This window comes from Bradysia coprophila (genome assembly GCF_014529535.1).
Source record: "Bradysia coprophila strain Holo2 chromosome X unlocalized genomic scaffold, BU_Bcop_v1 contig_20, whole genome shotgun sequence".
In the NCBI taxonomy this organism is placed as follows: domain Eukaryota; kingdom Metazoa; phylum Arthropoda; class Insecta; order Diptera; family Sciaridae; genus Bradysia; species Bradysia coprophila.
Genome location: NW_023503307.1, coordinates 3,140,710 through 3,158,397, shown reverse-complemented (window position 1 = coordinate 3,158,397; position 17,688 = coordinate 3,140,710). Strand labels below are relative to the sequence as shown.

The 17,688-nt window shown below is 34.8% G+C and overlaps 1 protein-coding gene across 2 annotated transcripts; it reads right to left on the bottom strand.

Moving 5' to 3' along the window:
• Positions 1-14,766: 14,766 nt before the first annotated feature.
• On the bottom strand, positions 14,767-16,523 carry LOC119068641 (glycine-rich cell wall structural protein 1.8-like). Of its 2 annotated transcripts, XM_037172313.1 has the most exons (3): positions 16,386-16,523; positions 16,000-16,174; positions 14,767-15,948 (listed from the first exon to the last, which is right to left on the bottom strand). In XM_037172313.1, exons 1-3 carry the CDS (start codon positions 16,395-16,397, stop codon positions 15,098-15,100), a joined length of 1,038 nt encoding a protein of 345 aa, XP_037028208.1. In that variant the 5' UTR covers positions 16,398-16,523; the 3' UTR covers positions 14,767-15,097. The 2 variants fall into 2 exon arrangements, with proteins under 2 accessions (XP_037028208.1, XP_037028207.1); XM_037172312.1 differs by having other exon boundaries at positions 14,767-16,174.
• Positions 16,524-17,688: the final 1,165 nt, after the last annotated feature.

Genomic DNA, 17,688 nt, shown 5'->3' with positions numbered 1-17,688 from the left:
ATTAAGTTGAATATATCTTGCAGCAAGAGTCAGCTCAGGGCGATTCGATTTCTTGATCTATCATTCAAGTTTCACAAAAGATCTGCTTGAAAAATGACGAATTTCAGAATTCCAACCATGTAGTAATCAAAAATGTATGAAGATCATAATCACAAAATGTTGATTTGAAGCGTACACTATTGTCAAATTCCTCCCTCATCACGGCGTGGTTGAATGAAGTTTAATTAAACATACTTTAGATGGAACAATTTCTGGCCATTTGTCTGTTTTGGAGTTGATCTTTCATAGTCAGAATGGGTCATTTTCGGTTATACCTCATGATATGAGGTTTTGATTCAAAAGCCTCAGATCATGAGGTATAAGAAACTATGACTCATCATTTTTTGAAAACATCTAAAATCTTGAGTTGTGCTCTTGATGTTTGCTGCAATCGATAAGGTACGAAATTCTAATAGTCATGGTAAAAAATAGGTCTGATGAGTTCGCCCGATGTTCAAGATAATTCGGCAGGTTTCTGGAACTTTTGAGTTTGATCATTAATAGCGTGGAAAGTGTTGATCAAAATCTAATCAAATTTGGTGTTAATCTGAAGATGTTTTTTTATAGTTAGTAACAGTTAATTACCAGCCAGTATTAGGAATTTTAAATTATCTCACATTCCACCCACTAAACATACATTCCATTTATTTTTGGCAGTGTCAAAAAGTAGCAGATTAATTCCTGAGCGGTTCATTTTGAAATGCCAATTGTATTTTTTTCGTTGCTTAAAAAATGTAACTTTCTGCAACACAAGATAAACATAAAATTTTCATTTTGTTTTATGATAAGAGAAGAAGACTGCTCAGTGATCAGTGACAGGACGTAATCTGTAAAGAGACGATTTTTGTAAATATCAGATATTGCCAGTGAATAGGTAATTGTTATATTTGAGACTGTGTGGCTTCGATATGCAAATTTATAAATTTTATCTCCTGCAAGCTGATATTTCATATATTACGCGTTTCTGCATATAAACACAAACACATACATAACCACAGCCTATACGATTGGATAATTCACACATAACCCACCTAGGGTAAATTTACTTTCCATCTACATATTTGAAAAAAAAAAATCGCCGAACGGCGGATGCGAACACGGGACCAGCAGCATATCAACCAAACATGCTGACCACTACGCCAACAAATCACATAACGAGATGCAATTGGTGTCGGTAGTGGTTCGTTAGTCAATTCTACATCGATCAAATATTCAGAGTAGTCGGAATGATGTGATTTGAACCAAATGTTGCGGTGGATAGTATATGTGTGTGAGTAAGTAAATAAAGGATTCTCTGTATGATGTTTTTTTTTGTGACTGCGTTTTAAAACAACATGCTTAATTAATTAATTTTAAATCCAAATTTTTGTGGTTATTTCGCTAATGTATGAAATATCAGCTTGCAGGAGATAAAACATTGTTCTACCTTGGTGTATATTTCTCGAATCACTTCTTATGTACAATTGTATATACACTCGCTGGCGCTCGTTATATACAATTGTACATACGAAGTTATTCTCAAAATATACACCAAGGTAGAAAATGTACTATTTTGAAGTCAACTGAAAAGGTTGCAACTACAGACATCTGAAAAAGAGATGGTGATCGGATCTATTACCCTCTACTTTTCATGTTCATAGCATTGATGCATGACATTGTTTTTTTGTTTGCATTGTGCAAGTGTCAATCGTCAAGAAGACAACCAATTGCGATTTTGTTCCTGAGTTTGTGAAATTTAATTTAATTTTTGTGCGTAATTGTGAGCAGTCTTTTTCGCTTATCATAAAATAAAATGAAAATTTATTGTTCTGTTGTTAGATAAAATGCTTATCATGTGTTGTAGAGAGTTACATTTTTTAAACAACGAAAAAAAAAACGTAAAATAGAACTTCAATCCTATAAACAACAAAATTTATTGATTGCTCACTAAACGAACAAATTTGTTTTATATTTGAAAATACAGGAATTCCGTACAGAAATTCTTCTACTACTTTTTGACAACTACAAAAAAATGGAATATGTGTCAAAGTGAAGGAATGTGTATTTTCGATTCAACGACGTACTAGTTTAGACCCTGAAAACTACAAAAGCATCATACTTGTTCTATTCAGCTAAAGAAAATTTGCTGACACGTAGTAAAAATGTCAACAAGACCCATGCCTATTAAAAATTTCTTACAAATTTAAAAGATTCAAAAGATGCCCGGGACTTGTCGCTCCAGTCATAATCGACTCATTAAAAATTTCTTGAAAAAATATTTATTAATTGAGCGTAATTTATACTTCATAAATGATCCAGGCTCGTTCTATGCTGATCGTTGTACGCTATTATATGGATGAACCACGATACTTCGAAGTTCATGCTATAAAAAAATTTTAAATGTAAAGTCCAGAAAACGAAAAAATTTTCTGCTGCCGAACTACGATAAGTTACCTTATACCAAGCCTAAACCTAAAATGTTTGTAAGAAAAGGCATCATTATGTCACAATAACTTCAATTAAAATTTGTAATTAACAGCGGACTGTGTGCAGTGTGCCTGCATTCAATAATAATGCCACTGCATCGCAACATTTGTGGAATTTACACATAAATTATTTTTTATTTTTTTTTGTTTTGTATAGTCAACATAGCTTTAGGCATAGAAAGTTTTTGTTCCACAACTTCCAATAACCACGTTCTCAACAATCTTAATAACGTTCTCTCAAAGTACGATTAATTTAATCAGCCATAAATTTGGATTTACGAAAAAAAATTGTTTAATCAGAACAGTTCTAATTAGAAAATCCAACTTATCACATCGGCACAATCTTTTCCTTTTCATATTACAAAATTTGCAGCGAAACTTTATGATTTTTTTAAAGTGTCGTAAAATTTTCTCAGAACCTGCATATAAGGGAAACCAGCAGCATTACGTACATAATATGTATAAGTTTATTATAATATATAATCGTTTGGTGGATAGGAATGGTGAGTGCTTAGCATATTCATTCGTGCATATACTCACATTCATTTTTATACATAGAAAAAAGAACTCGCACGTATACTCGTACATACATCTTTTAACATAAAAGGTCACAAACGATTATGCTGATATTAAACATAAACTACTGCTTGTATAGACGGTGCACTATATTCGAGCAGACTTGGGTAAAAATAATACATTGAATATTATGGTGTTTTTGTGCTAAATAAACATGCAAATCCCACTAAAATTCATATTCTAGCAAAATCGCAGTAAAACAGAACTTGGTGTGTGGATTTGAGTGTTGAAGATATTTATGTGAATTCAGACTGAATGAGGAGCGTATAAGTTTTGGGCGCTTCGCTGTGACTAGTTTGCATAAAATAACAATATTAGAAATATTTTGATAAAACGTGCACGCGTAGAACAGGAAGTTGATTTTGTAGATGGTTTACGATGATGGCGTTGATGCAGAAATGAAACGCTTCACATTTCGAATGTTTCCTCCGGTCGTAAATCTAAAGATATTTTGTTGATACACAATGGGGGGGCAGATTGCTTTTTTGGGTGAAAGGGTTCGACTACGGCTAGCATTTGTGTATTTTATTTTCATATATTTGTGAGTATTTCGATTTGAGATTTTTTTTAAGTATGATTGTGCAGTGACCATATGTGGTAACAATGACTCTCAGTTGTGCGTAATTAGCAATCAGATTTATTGATTTTCTTGTTTATTATGTTGAGAATGTGTTGCTAGCCCTGGAGCCATGGAACAGCCCATAAGAGGTGCAGCGAGTGTTTTATATAGAATTTGACATCTAAAGACATCTTGCCAGTCTTTGAGCTAAGTGAGGGGAATATTGTTCCTGATAACGCAAGGAATAGAATTTCCTGTATTCAGGAATTTTTTGAGCTGCACAGAGTGAACCGTGGGTGAATTATCAACAAAAATACCAATAATGCAGGAAATGTATTATTTAATAATATTCCCAGTTCCTATCTCGCAAGCTGGCACCTTCACGCCTAAACTTTTTTTTTTTTTATAGACGTCAAAGTCTATTCAAATCTCCCGACACATCCTCGGCACCTCTCATGGACACTAGCTGTTCCATGGCTCCTTCATTATATGAGGTGATTTCTGCTATGACATAAATGTAAATAGAAGCATTATATTCTCTGTCGAAAGTATACGTGAACACAATGCATAAACAGTTTACCTTGTTCCGACATAACCGATTTTCACCTAAATCCAATAATGCATTGAGATCAAATAAAGAAAGTGTACAATCATGGGACGGTGTTTGTACCAGCCAGCCATAACGATAATTAAATTCTTTCCGACAATAATTTCATTATTTGGCTAAAACTTTTATTATCGAGATAGATCACTTTATGAAAGCAAAAGAAGTAAAAGAAGAACAAATATAAATCATCGTCATGATACTTATAATGGCATTACGATGTATATAAGTATTATATTGGATTCTTATGTCATCGGGTGATTTTTTGAGGAAATAACAAAGCCATGTCATATAATCATAAGTTGTCATCGAATGAAATACATATGAGGCTGAAACGTTTTTATTTATTATGTAACTGTTCGATTTTACTTCAAACATTGTATTGTGGCCTGTTTTGAAGATTTTTGAAAGTCTGTGAAAATTTTCGAGGTTTCCAAGAATTCCATTGTCGAAATGAAATTCCAAGAAACTTCAAGAATTTACACGTGCTCCACTACTCAATAAACCGCGAGCCTTTGTCTATATTTTTTTTATTTCAATGAACACATCAAAAAAACACAGAAATTGTACATTGACATTGAAAAGGTGTTAATTGGAATTTTTAATTTGAGTTTAAGAATCCGCTCCAATTTTGGAAAATTTTCCCGCTTGAAAAAAGTACCAATTTCGTGAGTTACCAACGTAAAAGAAATAACAAATCGGGATGTTTTATTTGTTGACAGTTCATTTTGATTGTAATCACCGAGTAACCAAAAAACCAACACTAACAAACAAAATATTCCTATCAGCTGACAAATAATATCCCATTTCGATTCTTTAGAGCAAAGATTTTATTAGCTAAATCGTGTTTCTATAACAAAAATAAACTTTTATTAAAATAGGCTCGCGGTTTATTACTAGCTCAACGAGGCATAACATTCATCTCTATAATATCGCTTTGCAAACTGTCAAATTCTGCGACACTTGGTTTTTGATAAGAAAAATCTAACTTAACAAAAATAAATAATTTTGATTAAGTTGTATTTCCTTGTAAATAATCGAAGCGTCGTATAAATGACAGTATATAAAATAATTCGAATCGCCTTACGTTAGCCCTGAGAAAAATTATCGAAAATATTTGCTTTTGCTTTTTTTACAATAGGTCGACTGTGTTGCAAAAACGTAACTTTTGACCCATCGGGTGATAAATGTGCTTTTTTAGGCAATTGATGTACAGATTTGCTTAAGTTGTTTTTCAGCTAGTCCACTCAGACACCTAAGCCAACAGTACTGAGGGGACTATATAATATGGATATTATATCGATATTATATCCAATATACCATATTTTTGGTAATATATCGCTTGCACTGAGCGGTGACTTTACTCCTCTTGAAGGTCTATCAATATTCCAGTTTTTACGAAGTACAAAGTGGCTCATAGGATTACGATGCCGTTTGTAATTGATGGAATTCGAAGCAGCCAAATCCCTGAAAGATAGTCGAAATAAGTTCGAAGATGGGCAAATACGGGTCAACCCTTCCTGAGTTAGGGCCACCTAAGTGATTTAAGGTCTTTTGGGTATATCTATGGCAAAATAAACGATGGAAATGTAAATGACACGGCAAATGATAGGTATTGTCAATACCAATCCACACAGATAAAAATATGGACCTAGATCTAAATCTTTTTGGGATTTTTAGAATTTAAATTTAATCCCCTCAGGGATTACCCAATAGCTCAGTGGTAAAGTACAGGACTGGAGATATGGAGGTACCGAGGGAACGATTTCAAATCCTGACCAAAGTAAGTAAAAAAAAAAACATTTAATTTCAACTAAACAAATAAAATTTCCAATTTCAGAATAAATAAAACAAGTAAATCTGACTCAATATTCAAATAAATGTTGCAAAAAAAAATTAATTTCAGAATAAAAAAAATGAAATCTCTTGTAAGATTTCGATTTCATCCATCGACATTTTATTTTCGTAAGATTAAATGCAAGTAATCTTTCGAAAAATTAGATTTCAATCCAAAAATAAATTTGGTCCTATATGTAATCCGAAAAAGATTTAAATCTAATCCAAGATTTTAGCTCTGTGTAATTTAGTATTTTGCATATAACTCGAGTAAATTTGATCCGTTTTTCCTAATTTTTGTTACATTTGAAAGGTAATTGAAGGCCGAATAGAATGTTGTTCAAAAAAAAAAAAATTAAATTTGGGTCCTTAGACTAAGGCCGGTACTAGGGCCCTATGTGTATTTTACATATAACTCGAGTAAATTTCATCCGTTTTTCGTAATTTTTGTTTCATTTGGAAGGTAATCAAAGGCCAAATAGAATGTTGTTGAAAAAAAAATTAATTTGGGTCCTCGGACTGAGGCCGATACTAGGCCCTATGTGTATTTATACTCAATATATTAAAATTTTAGGGCTATTTGAAATTTTTGTTACATTTGAAAGGAACGTCGTACGAGGCTTCATAATTGCGCTATGCACAATTTCTAAGATTTCATAATAATTTTACTTTAACTACATTAAACGGGCGCAATAGGCTTACGGTCTAAGTAGGGTGACAGACGCACTAGGGTCACGTACGCAATAGATATACGGGTTTGTACGGGGCTCAGTCGCAGCAAACGCTCCGACTGTTCTGATGGCTCGCTTTTTTGTAATATTTTGATCTTGAGTTATTATTAAGTTATTACTTAATTGAATCGGATAACTTCTTCCGAAAGTCTAGAAAATCACCTGAAGAATTCGCTGATCGTGAAAATCGCTAATAGCCAAAGCAAAACCGTTCTCTACTCCGTTTTTGCAAAATTTAACATTCCAAAATAACAAGTAATGGATTACATGTTTGTGGAAATCTCATTCAACCCAATTCATTCCACATGCGATATCAACACATATGCAAACAAAACAAAATTGAGATTAGTCTTCTTTGTTCATAGCTGAACTACAACCCACGAAGACCACATGAGTAATGAATTGGATTGAAATCGCGTACATCAGCGATGAAAATTAATTCCACAACTGCAATGGGACACGTTACAATCATTTAATAGCAGTCAAAATAAAAAAACAAAATTCTCTGGTATGTACCACGGTGTTATGTCCTAAATGTTATGTGTAAATGCTACACGTGTATTCTGATGTAGTTATGCTCAAATCAATTTTCGCAGCCAAACTGAATTTGAAAGGAATTCAGTACACAATCATAACGTGTCACGCAATGCCGGAACTTTCCTCCCACTACACAGCTCTATTATATCACGGAAGTTCTGCAAACCGTTCTGATTATAGTGGGTTGTGTATTTTGAAAGTGTGAAAACAAGGTGATGAAAATTGCAACGCAACTAGTTTCGCTTTTATTCCTTTATATATTTCTTTATAATATTAGACGCTCGTTCGTCACAACCTATAAACACGCAAATTAATTTTGACATATTGAAAATGTAAATTAAATTAAAATGACGTGCAACATCGTGACTGCGGAAATGAAAATTTTAATTCAATTTTAAGCACAAAACACAAGTGCATTGACAACTGACTACATTATAAAGTGATTGACAAATTGATTATTTGTTTCAAGAAAACAGAAATTATTATTTTTGAAAATAGTATTTAAATCAATAACATAGAATGACGGAATGACTGACTTAAAGGACTCTACAAAAACGAAGACATGAAATGTGCACGTTAAAATATTCAATTGATTCAAAATGTTCATCAGATGCGAAGTATATTATTTTTGATTTGTCCGTCACACATTTGTCTATTATAAATACGTTTTCCCTCCATGAATTTATTATCACATGCAATATTTTGTACATTTATGATACTGCATTAACTACCCCTATAATTTGCTAAATTATACGAACATATTGTTTCACGGATATGTTTCAGTAGTAATATTAATTTATATGACTGTAAAGTGGATGTATTTATACTGTTGGTGTGTAGGATGCATTTATTTCACTAATTTTATACGAGGATAATATATTTTATCTGAATGTACTTTCAATGATAAGAAAACGCTCCGCTTTCATATATCACAATAAAGTTTTAAATAAATAAGTTAAATGGTGGCATTTAGTGACGGCAATTTACGATTATCGTTTAAATTACGCATTTTAAATTGGTTCACATAGATGCAATGAACTCTTAATTACATAATATGCCACTTTTACCGACAAAATACATGAAATATCGCTTTAGGACCACCAGATGCATAGGTTCGGTCTTCTTCTGTTTAAGCCCGTACGAAGTACTGGAGGCTTATAATACCGCTATGCCGTTTGTAACATCTGCAGTTTGAAGCAGACGGAAAGGCAAATCTTGTACCTATGGTTATAGATGACGAATTCAAAAAAAGCGTTTTCTGTCGGCCGAGTAGGTATAGTCGAAGAAATGCTATTATGGCTGGTCAAGGCATATATTTACGGAAGTATAGAGCGTACAACATGTACTAATGCCGCAAATGAGTGGTATTGACCACACCAACTAAGGAAAATATAATTTATGAAAATCGATTCACTGGATCATGAGCTTGAGCCCTCAGAATCGTACTACTATATCTTTCCAGCTTTTGGAATAATTTAGGTTGGTTGTAACCCTCACGGTAGCTGTAGTAGCTGTTAGTAGTCAATGCAACTGTCTAATCAGACGATTTTCCGACATAAGCAATTTGCTTTTGAATCTCTGAGAAATTTTCTCAATTTGGTCTTGGATTTTCAGTATGTTTGCAAATCTATGTAGATCATACGTAGGAAAAGTAATAGGAAGCCCATATATAAGTTTTAGGCACTTGTTTTGGATATTCTGTAGTTTGACAATATGTGACGATGCACACTCGCCCCAAACCGGACAAGCGTACAACAGAGTACTTCGAATGATGGCTTTGTATATCAGAACTTTATTTGGACGTTTAACCTCGACCTTTTATTTAGCAGCGAGTAAAGCGACCCAAAAAGTCGTAGAGACTTTTCAACAGTAAGGTCAATGTGCTCTTTGAAAGTCATTGTTTTGTCGAGTGTTAGTCCCAGAATCTTAATACTGTACTTCCATTGGATCTTATTATTGAGAACAGACACTTCTACTGCCGGATACCACTTCATTTCGCACAATAATCTGACAATTGCTCGCTGGCTTTATTGAGACTCTTGACGATTATTTTAGGACTCTTCGAGGACTTTTGTACTGACGTATCGTCTACGAACATTCCTTTATCGCCGTATGAGATCTTTAAATCAGACATGAAAATATTATACAGAATTGGACTAAGTACACTGCCCTGGGGTACACCAGCTATGATGTTATGGGTCTTTGAGTCACTACCAATCGATACATGAAAAGCCCTTTTGGTCAAGAATGAATTCACCAGTTTTGTGATGTACATTTGAAAAGAAGGCCCTTGTGCCATACACTGTCAAACGCTTTTTCGACGTCATAGCCCAGCATACCTATCGATTCTATTTTTATAAGAGAGCTCTTGATTGATTTAGAGATTCTCATAAGTTGATGGTTGGCAGAGTGACCTTCACGAAAACCAAACTGATCTTCAGAAAGTACATCACACGCCGTTAAGTGATTGTTAATTCTTCTAGCTATGGCCTTTTCTAGAATTTTACTTAAAGCGTTGAGGAGGCTAATTGGCCTGTAATTGTTCGCGTACGATAGATCTTTTCCTGGCTTGGGAATTGGAATGACTTTTGCATGCTTCCACTCGTCAGTGAAATAGCTGAGTTTAAAGCATGCACGGCAGACATGTGTAAGAAACACAGTGCCTTCAATAGGGATTCTTTTAAGTAGCACATTATTGATCTTGTCAATTCCAGGACTTTTCCTGTTTTTCAGCTTCTGAATTATTCGTTTAACTTCGCTTGGAGTTGGCAAATCAGATTCTCTGACCTCCGGATTCAAGTAATTGATTATCGTGGTTGATCTGGTTGATCCATTAACAGCTGATTCTGTTATTGGATCGCTGAGATCATTTTAAGTGACCGAGTGAGCTAAATTGAAAGTATTACTAATAAGGTCAGCTTTACCAGTGTTCGTGAGAATAACTTGGTTGTTGATGCCTTTAAGCGGAGGAATCTTACGACAATTGTTTGATACAATTTTGACCACCAGAATTATTGAGGTGACAGTGTCTTTGCTTCCAAAATTCCACAACCATGATCCACCATCTTGCCAATTATAGAATTCATGGAATTGATAGGATTTGAGAGGTTTTTTTTGGATCTCCTACTGGTCCTTTTGGTTTATTCGGTTATTGAGGTGGTAATGTGTTGGTTCGCAAAATTCGACTATGGGACATGATTCACCATCTTCCCAGTTCTAGAATTGAAAGAATTTGAATGATTGGTAATGTTTTGTTTTGGGTGGTGATTGTATGTTGGTTCTCAAATACAAACAGTAATTGGTTTTGTGAGATTCCAAGGCGTCAAGTATACTTTAGGGTTACGGTGGAATCGCACGGGCTAACCACACAGCGTCTGCTACCTTCTTCACTTGCAATTAATCATCATGATAATCTATTTAAACATTTCTCGGTTCGAAAATTAGATTTTATAAACGAAGTAATTATGAGAACATTATACATTACATACGTAATGCATCTCTTACAACCAAAGATCGTAAGGTAAAAGTTGTAGATTGCTTACAATTACCTAATAAAAGTGGTACTATTACATCATAAGCGCACACTATACACGACATATACACACAACCATACTATATAATGTATGACTCAGCTCAAGTAATATCTTTGAAAAGACCCTGCGGCTGTTTGATGATTGTGTTATTCCATGTTTTTTTTATTGTTGCTTTGTTATGTCTTGTACTTTATTTGTTATTTTTATTCTTCCTTTGTTGGGTAAGTTGCTTTTTTATTTTTTAGTCTTAAGCAAACGTTTATCCAATCATTTAGAACGAAGGAAACGGTATTAATTTAAATTTATTTGATTTTCTCGTCTAAAATGACAATCATTCGGGGCATATATGCGTTGTCTTTTGATGTTGTCGTTCGTTTGTGCGATATTAAGTTTGTTTTGTTCTTGAGACACTGTTACAGCCTTTGCGTATTATATATCGCTTTTTTCGTCCTTTATCTGTCATCCATAGCCTTTATAAAAATTTCCAATCTAAACTTTTTGATTGTCTGTCTAGTCGCTGAGTTGTCGCTTAATTGGCGGAATAGGATTCTTTTAAGCAATTGTTTCCAATGAAAATGATTTTTATCGCTTAGATTGATGATATGATTTGGTGGAAATGTGGTAAAACGTTTGCAAAAGACGATTTTCATTTCAAAAGAAACCCCCTAACACCCGTTAATATTTCAAATATAAACGGTCTTATCCGGCTCGACCCGGTGCGGTGTACAGATTAAAATATGAAGTTTCGGTGTAAATGATTGGCGTTTATTTAGTTTGCAATTAGGAATGATTATGCCATTTGAAAGCTCCTTAGTTCTGGTTGCCCTATTTAATTTACCCGAAGTAATTTTTTAAAAGTTGTTTTGAATGTCGTTATTGTTAGTATGCATGATGGATGGGCCTTCGGAAATTTTTCAGTATTTTGGTAATTTAGAAAATATTTCGAATCATCGGTCGAGAGCTAAAACACTAAAAATTAGATACAAATTATGTTAAAACATTACTGTAATTTTCATATTCTAATACACAAGACTGTTGACGATTTGACGCATCGAAACCAATTCTAGATATGAAAAGCGATTTTAGAAAAGATGGACGGTCTCTTCGGTCGAGCAACAACTCGCGAAATACCTAAAAGATACCGTCCAAAACAAATACGTAAATAAATTTTACGCCTCGGATCAACAAAACTCACACGGAAACTCAACTTTTCATCTTTTATCCCTGGATACGTAAAAGACTATTGACTATGTTCACTGAGTGGATGTGAGAATTGGTGTGGAAAATGAGTGGGAATCTCATTTTTCATCGATTTTCTTTTTATAAAATGTTTTCAATCTTCAATCTTTTCTTCGTTATTGTTCATTGATGAATGTATCGCTCAAGAGACCCGTCTCCAAAACATTTAATATGCTCGGTTCAGTTTTAAATTAGGATTTAAAGCCTAACCCCCATTTTCGGTTTTAAAAGCCGATGCTAAAGGAGACCGAACGAGCTTGAAAAAAAAACTTCGCGTAGGTCCGTTAAAGAAATTCCGTGTACCATCAGGCAGATTAGATATTCATCATCACGTTCGAAATCAGGATACAAACCAACCAGAGATTTCAGTAACATTGCATTCATTCGTTTCACACGGCTATTGCATTCATTCGTTTCACACAGCTACTTCTCGTTCCCTCTTGCAAAGTGGAACATAATGGGAACCCAAAAAACGCTAATACCCCAATCCATGCAATAAGCGCCGCCTAACAAGGTAAGAGTGGACAACGATAGTGCCAAGGCACCCTTCATCTTACGACGACATAATAGTACATTGAATGACAAGGGGCGCCGAAGGCAAGGGCTCTAATCGCACAGGTTGAATTTTTTACTTTTGCCCCGAGTCGTTCATACTATTTTTTTTGATACCAACATTGAAAATTGATACGTATCGCAAACATCGCAACAAAATGTTGAAATAGAAAGGCATTTAGTCAGAAAATGCGGGGGTCCAGGGGGCGGCAGCCTCCTGGTATATGAAAAATTTAATAATTTAGCCATCACAACAATAACACACACAAAAATTAAGATATAACTAACAAATCATTCAGTAACAAAAAGTATCAACTTTGTATGCTAATTTCAATAAGAACACTGGCGCACAGTGTTTTACAATTTTGATCAAATTATTCTGCATAATATGACCGGATTTTGTTGACAACTCGACTCATTTCTCTCATTTTCTGTGACGTCAGTCACTTTCGCTGTTCGTTCAGTTACGTTCGCTCTTCGTTAAGTACTTTCTCCCCGTGGGCGAAAGTATCATTTTTCAATGTTGGTATCAAAAAAACAACTTCGCACATACCAATTTTACTTAACCTGAGACGAAAAGCTCAGGGGCGCAAATTGCAAGAACTGGACATCTGCACACAAACCAAAACAGGACTCCTTTTCACATTCACTAAATCACAAAGAACTATCATTCGGAACTACAAACAGAGCTATAGCTCTTCCCTTGCCCACACATCACGTAAAGTGACAAAAAAGAAGAAAGAAAAGCTGCTTCGACCTCGAGAACTAACGGCGGTCACTGGTCAGAGTGGACTAACCATCTTCAGTTGCTTCCGCTAGCCTCGTACACAAGACAGCAGCAAAACGTTCCATGAACAAGTGTAGGATAGTTTGCATTGAGACATTGCCATCTGCTGATGGAAAATTTGGGGAAATAGCGGAAAGCTGCTAAGAAATTCAATGTAAGAAAAAAATGAACTTCAAAATTTCATTATGCAATGAAGTATGACTTTTAAAAAAACTAATTCAGTGTGCATGTATTCCGTAGTAGACCCGAAAAAAATTGATTGATTTTGCGATTTTTTCCCGATTGGATCTGCCTACGGCTTTATCATTGCGATTTTGCATTGAATTGCATTAAAAAAAAAACATCCAAAATCGCCCTTTGAAGAATGTTAATTTTTCCGCTCTAAATATTTTTATCGTATGTGTTAAACACCGGGCTAACAAAAAAACGAAACGCACAAAAAAATTAAAAATTTTAATATGAAAACCATTTCCAATCGGCTGACACCGGTGGTAACTCCTTGCTGTGGAATATTTTGTGCTATGATGCGGCGTGTTTACTCCATTGCGTTAAATAACCTAACATATTGTCAACGTTTTCCTTTCCGATAACTATGTTAGTATAGCAAAAGGAAACGTTTCCATGTTCGCTCCAATGATTTTTATTAAACGATGGATGTCAATTTGCATATTTTCAATCGGTCTATTAAAGAGTTAAGCTGAACAAGATGAAAAAAAAATACAAAAATAATTTCGTTCAGGTGAACGTTAAAAATTATTTACACATTTCATGCATAAAATGAAAGTTCAATGCAATCAGAGTTTTTGTTGGTTTTCCGAAAAAAGAAAGAAGTAAAAAATATTCCGAATAATTGCGTCAACAAAGATTTTTCAATCATTAAACAAGATGTAAATTTAATTGATCTGTAACTTTGATACGTACAAAACCATCGTCACAGTTAGATTAACAGAGACAATAGGGGTAAACCATTATGGTTCGTAAATACGCCAATTGCATAAACTTTTGACATTTCTACTTTATACAAAAATGTCAAAAGTGTACGAAATTGCTGCTTACGCACGAACCTTACGCGCCATAATGGTTTACCACTAATCTGTGCAAAAAAAAAGTTCGTTAGTTTTACCAAATGGACTGCATGTGAATGTCATTATTTTATGTATAATCATCTCCAGCTTTATTATTTTGCTGGAACAGGTATATATCATCTTGATGAAAAAGAAGAAAAAATTTCTTTCTTGGTTTTTCCATGAAGCACCATCAGTAGAAATAGAGTAAAGAAACACCATTCAATTACAAGTTACGATTTTTTTTTCTTTATTTTAAAAAACTAGCAACAAAAAATAATAACAAAAAAAGAAAGAAATAAAAACAGAAGATTATAATAACAACAAAGCAAATATCCTAACTCCTAACAGTTCATCTCTTATATATACAAAGAAAGCTTAATGATGGTCTTGCGTGTCGAATGGAAATAATGATTTATGGCTGAAAGCGTTAATGAGCCAATAAAAATGTCAATTAGCACAATATCGTGTTTAAATATCGAAAATTTGGAGCTAAATTTGAAATTTAAACAATTTTATGCTATAGGAACTATGACTCGGCTTTCAAAAACAAATAAAAACAAAATTTGAAGCATCTAATGCCATCCATGGCCATGTCCTCCATGGCCATGAGATTTGACTTTGTGGAAAACGGTTTTGATGACTGGCACCTTGACTGGGTAAGGATGGGGAACATGAACACGAATGTACTTTTCGACTGGGTATGGAACGTGCTTCTCAACGGTGTAAGGTACTTTTTTCTCAACGGGATATGGGACAATTTTTTCAATTGGAATGGTAATTTCTTTTACGGTGGGAACGGCAACGGGTTGAGAAACTGGAATGTGAATTGGGTATGGGTGTGGAACTGGGACTAAAACTGGGTGAGGTAATTTAACGTCAAATGGTTTGGAAATTGGTACATGCACTTTTTTGTAAACTGGATATGGAACGTGTTTTGTGATTTCGATGTGTTTGCTGACAGGTATGGCATGTTCATGAGTATGGATGGCGTGTTCGTGAGAATCAGATCCAGTCTCCCCATATCCTCCTCCATAGCCTCCGCTTAAGCCGTTACCATCATGTCCATCTAAACTGTTGTGTGTAAGATCGACAGTGCTAATATCAAGATGTCCATGGCCGGCAATTGGATGGAATCCTCCGTGACTTTGTTGGTCTCCACCGAATCCTCCATAGCCACCGCCATAGCCGCCACCGAATCCACCGCCGAATCCACCACCGAATCCACCTCCGAATCCATGACCTTCTTCCTCTTGACCATGTCCGCTACTGGCGTATCCTTGATCACCGCCACCAAAACCATGCCCTGAACTACCGAATTGACCTCCAGCGCTACCACCAAAATTGTGTACTTGAGCTTGCTGATGACCATAACCTCCAGCACTTCCACCAAAGTCATGTCCTTGTGCCTGTTGCTGACCATAACCTCCAGCACTTCCACCAAAGTCATGTCCTTGAGCTTGTTGGTGACCATAACCAGCGCCGTAAGCGCCTGATGCTGCATATCCATTATCATTATTGCCTTCGTGGTCTCCGCCGTTCGAAGCGTATCCTCCGTTCGATGCGTATCCACCAGAGCCATAACCCTCTGAACCTGATGACGAGCCATCAGCGGACGCATAGGCGATCCAAACACACACCAACACGATTTTCTATTCATAAAAATAACAAAAAAAAATATTTTTTCAAAAAAATGTCCATTTAGAAGTCTTAAACTTATTCTCTAATCCAATGCTCAACAATTTATCCATTTTAATTTTTTTTTTTCTTTCTTTTATTTTCTTTCAAACCACAAACTCAAAACACACAATAATCACCACATTTTATTTATATAGTGCAACAAATTAATATCCTTTCACTTACAAAAGCTTTCATTATATCAACACTTAAATTGCACAGGATAGAGAATATCCAAAAGAGGAACTGTTCAGTAAGAGTAGATCTGTTAGTTTGTTGCCAAATGAATCCAAAACTAGTCTTTTATATCAAAATACTTTGATCCAATTATTCAATTTGATGAGAAGAGCAACAACAGAAAACACTCTCTGCCCCATGGTTCACTACAAGCAATTTCTTATTTTTTCATTTTTTTTTCAACAAAAACGAGGTAAAAAGAAAGAAATTTGTTTTTATTGTACAGCAACATACGTACCTGTAGAGTACATTCAGTGTATATATAGATAGGTACTCTCATTTTACATGTAATTTAAAATGCGAGGTAAATGCTTTATGTTTAGGTCTATCTATATAAATACAATATGATCAATTTTCGGTGAAATGGATGACATACCAAAGAACAAGAGAAATGAGAGAAGCAAAGAGATTGGACCTCATCTGGATGAAAATGACGGGTTTTTTGTTTCCATTTATTACTTTCGTTTGATTTATTTTTTGAAGGCCGCGGTCGTGTTATGTGACTTTGGTTGATGGTCACTCATATCGTTGGATAATTATTTTTTTTTCATTACAATTTTTTTCCGCTACACGCTCTCGTGTATTTTATGTTACAGTTTTTATTGGAAGACAATTCTTTATCCATAAAAGAAATGTATGTTGGCATTCGTTCACACACACAGCATTTTCTGTCGTTTTGTTTAATTTTGTGCATTTTTGCGACATCATTTCATTAAAAAGTAAATCATTCTATGACCGGTGCCGTTAAGGCGTTAAGTGGTCATTAGGAAATTGGTACAATTACCAATTGGCCAAAGAGAAAAAAAATTGGCATACATAATGGAATGCAACAAAAATCATCATCGTGTCATCGGTTAGGTACAGTTCATCATTTTAAAATAACTCATCGTCCGCGTCAATCTTTTACGTTCGAATGTTAGGCAAAAATATTTTATGAACCCTGTGGTGCGGATAATAAATGCAAATTATGCAAAAGTCGCTAATTGCAAAATCAACTTTCTGAATAATTTTGCCTCAATAAAATCATTGCTAAATTTGAGACTTTTCCCTGGACTTAAACACTTTCTTAAGATCTGGCTTCGCAACGTAGAGGCGAATGTTTTTAATAACCAACCAACCTGTTACCATGACCGTTCCTAGATTTTCGGATTCGAGGTAATTTCTCTAGCATCTCTCAACTTCCGTGAGTTTTTTCGGTGAATTCGGATTGTTTTCGACATAGCCAACTTGCTGCTATGAAGATTCCTAGATT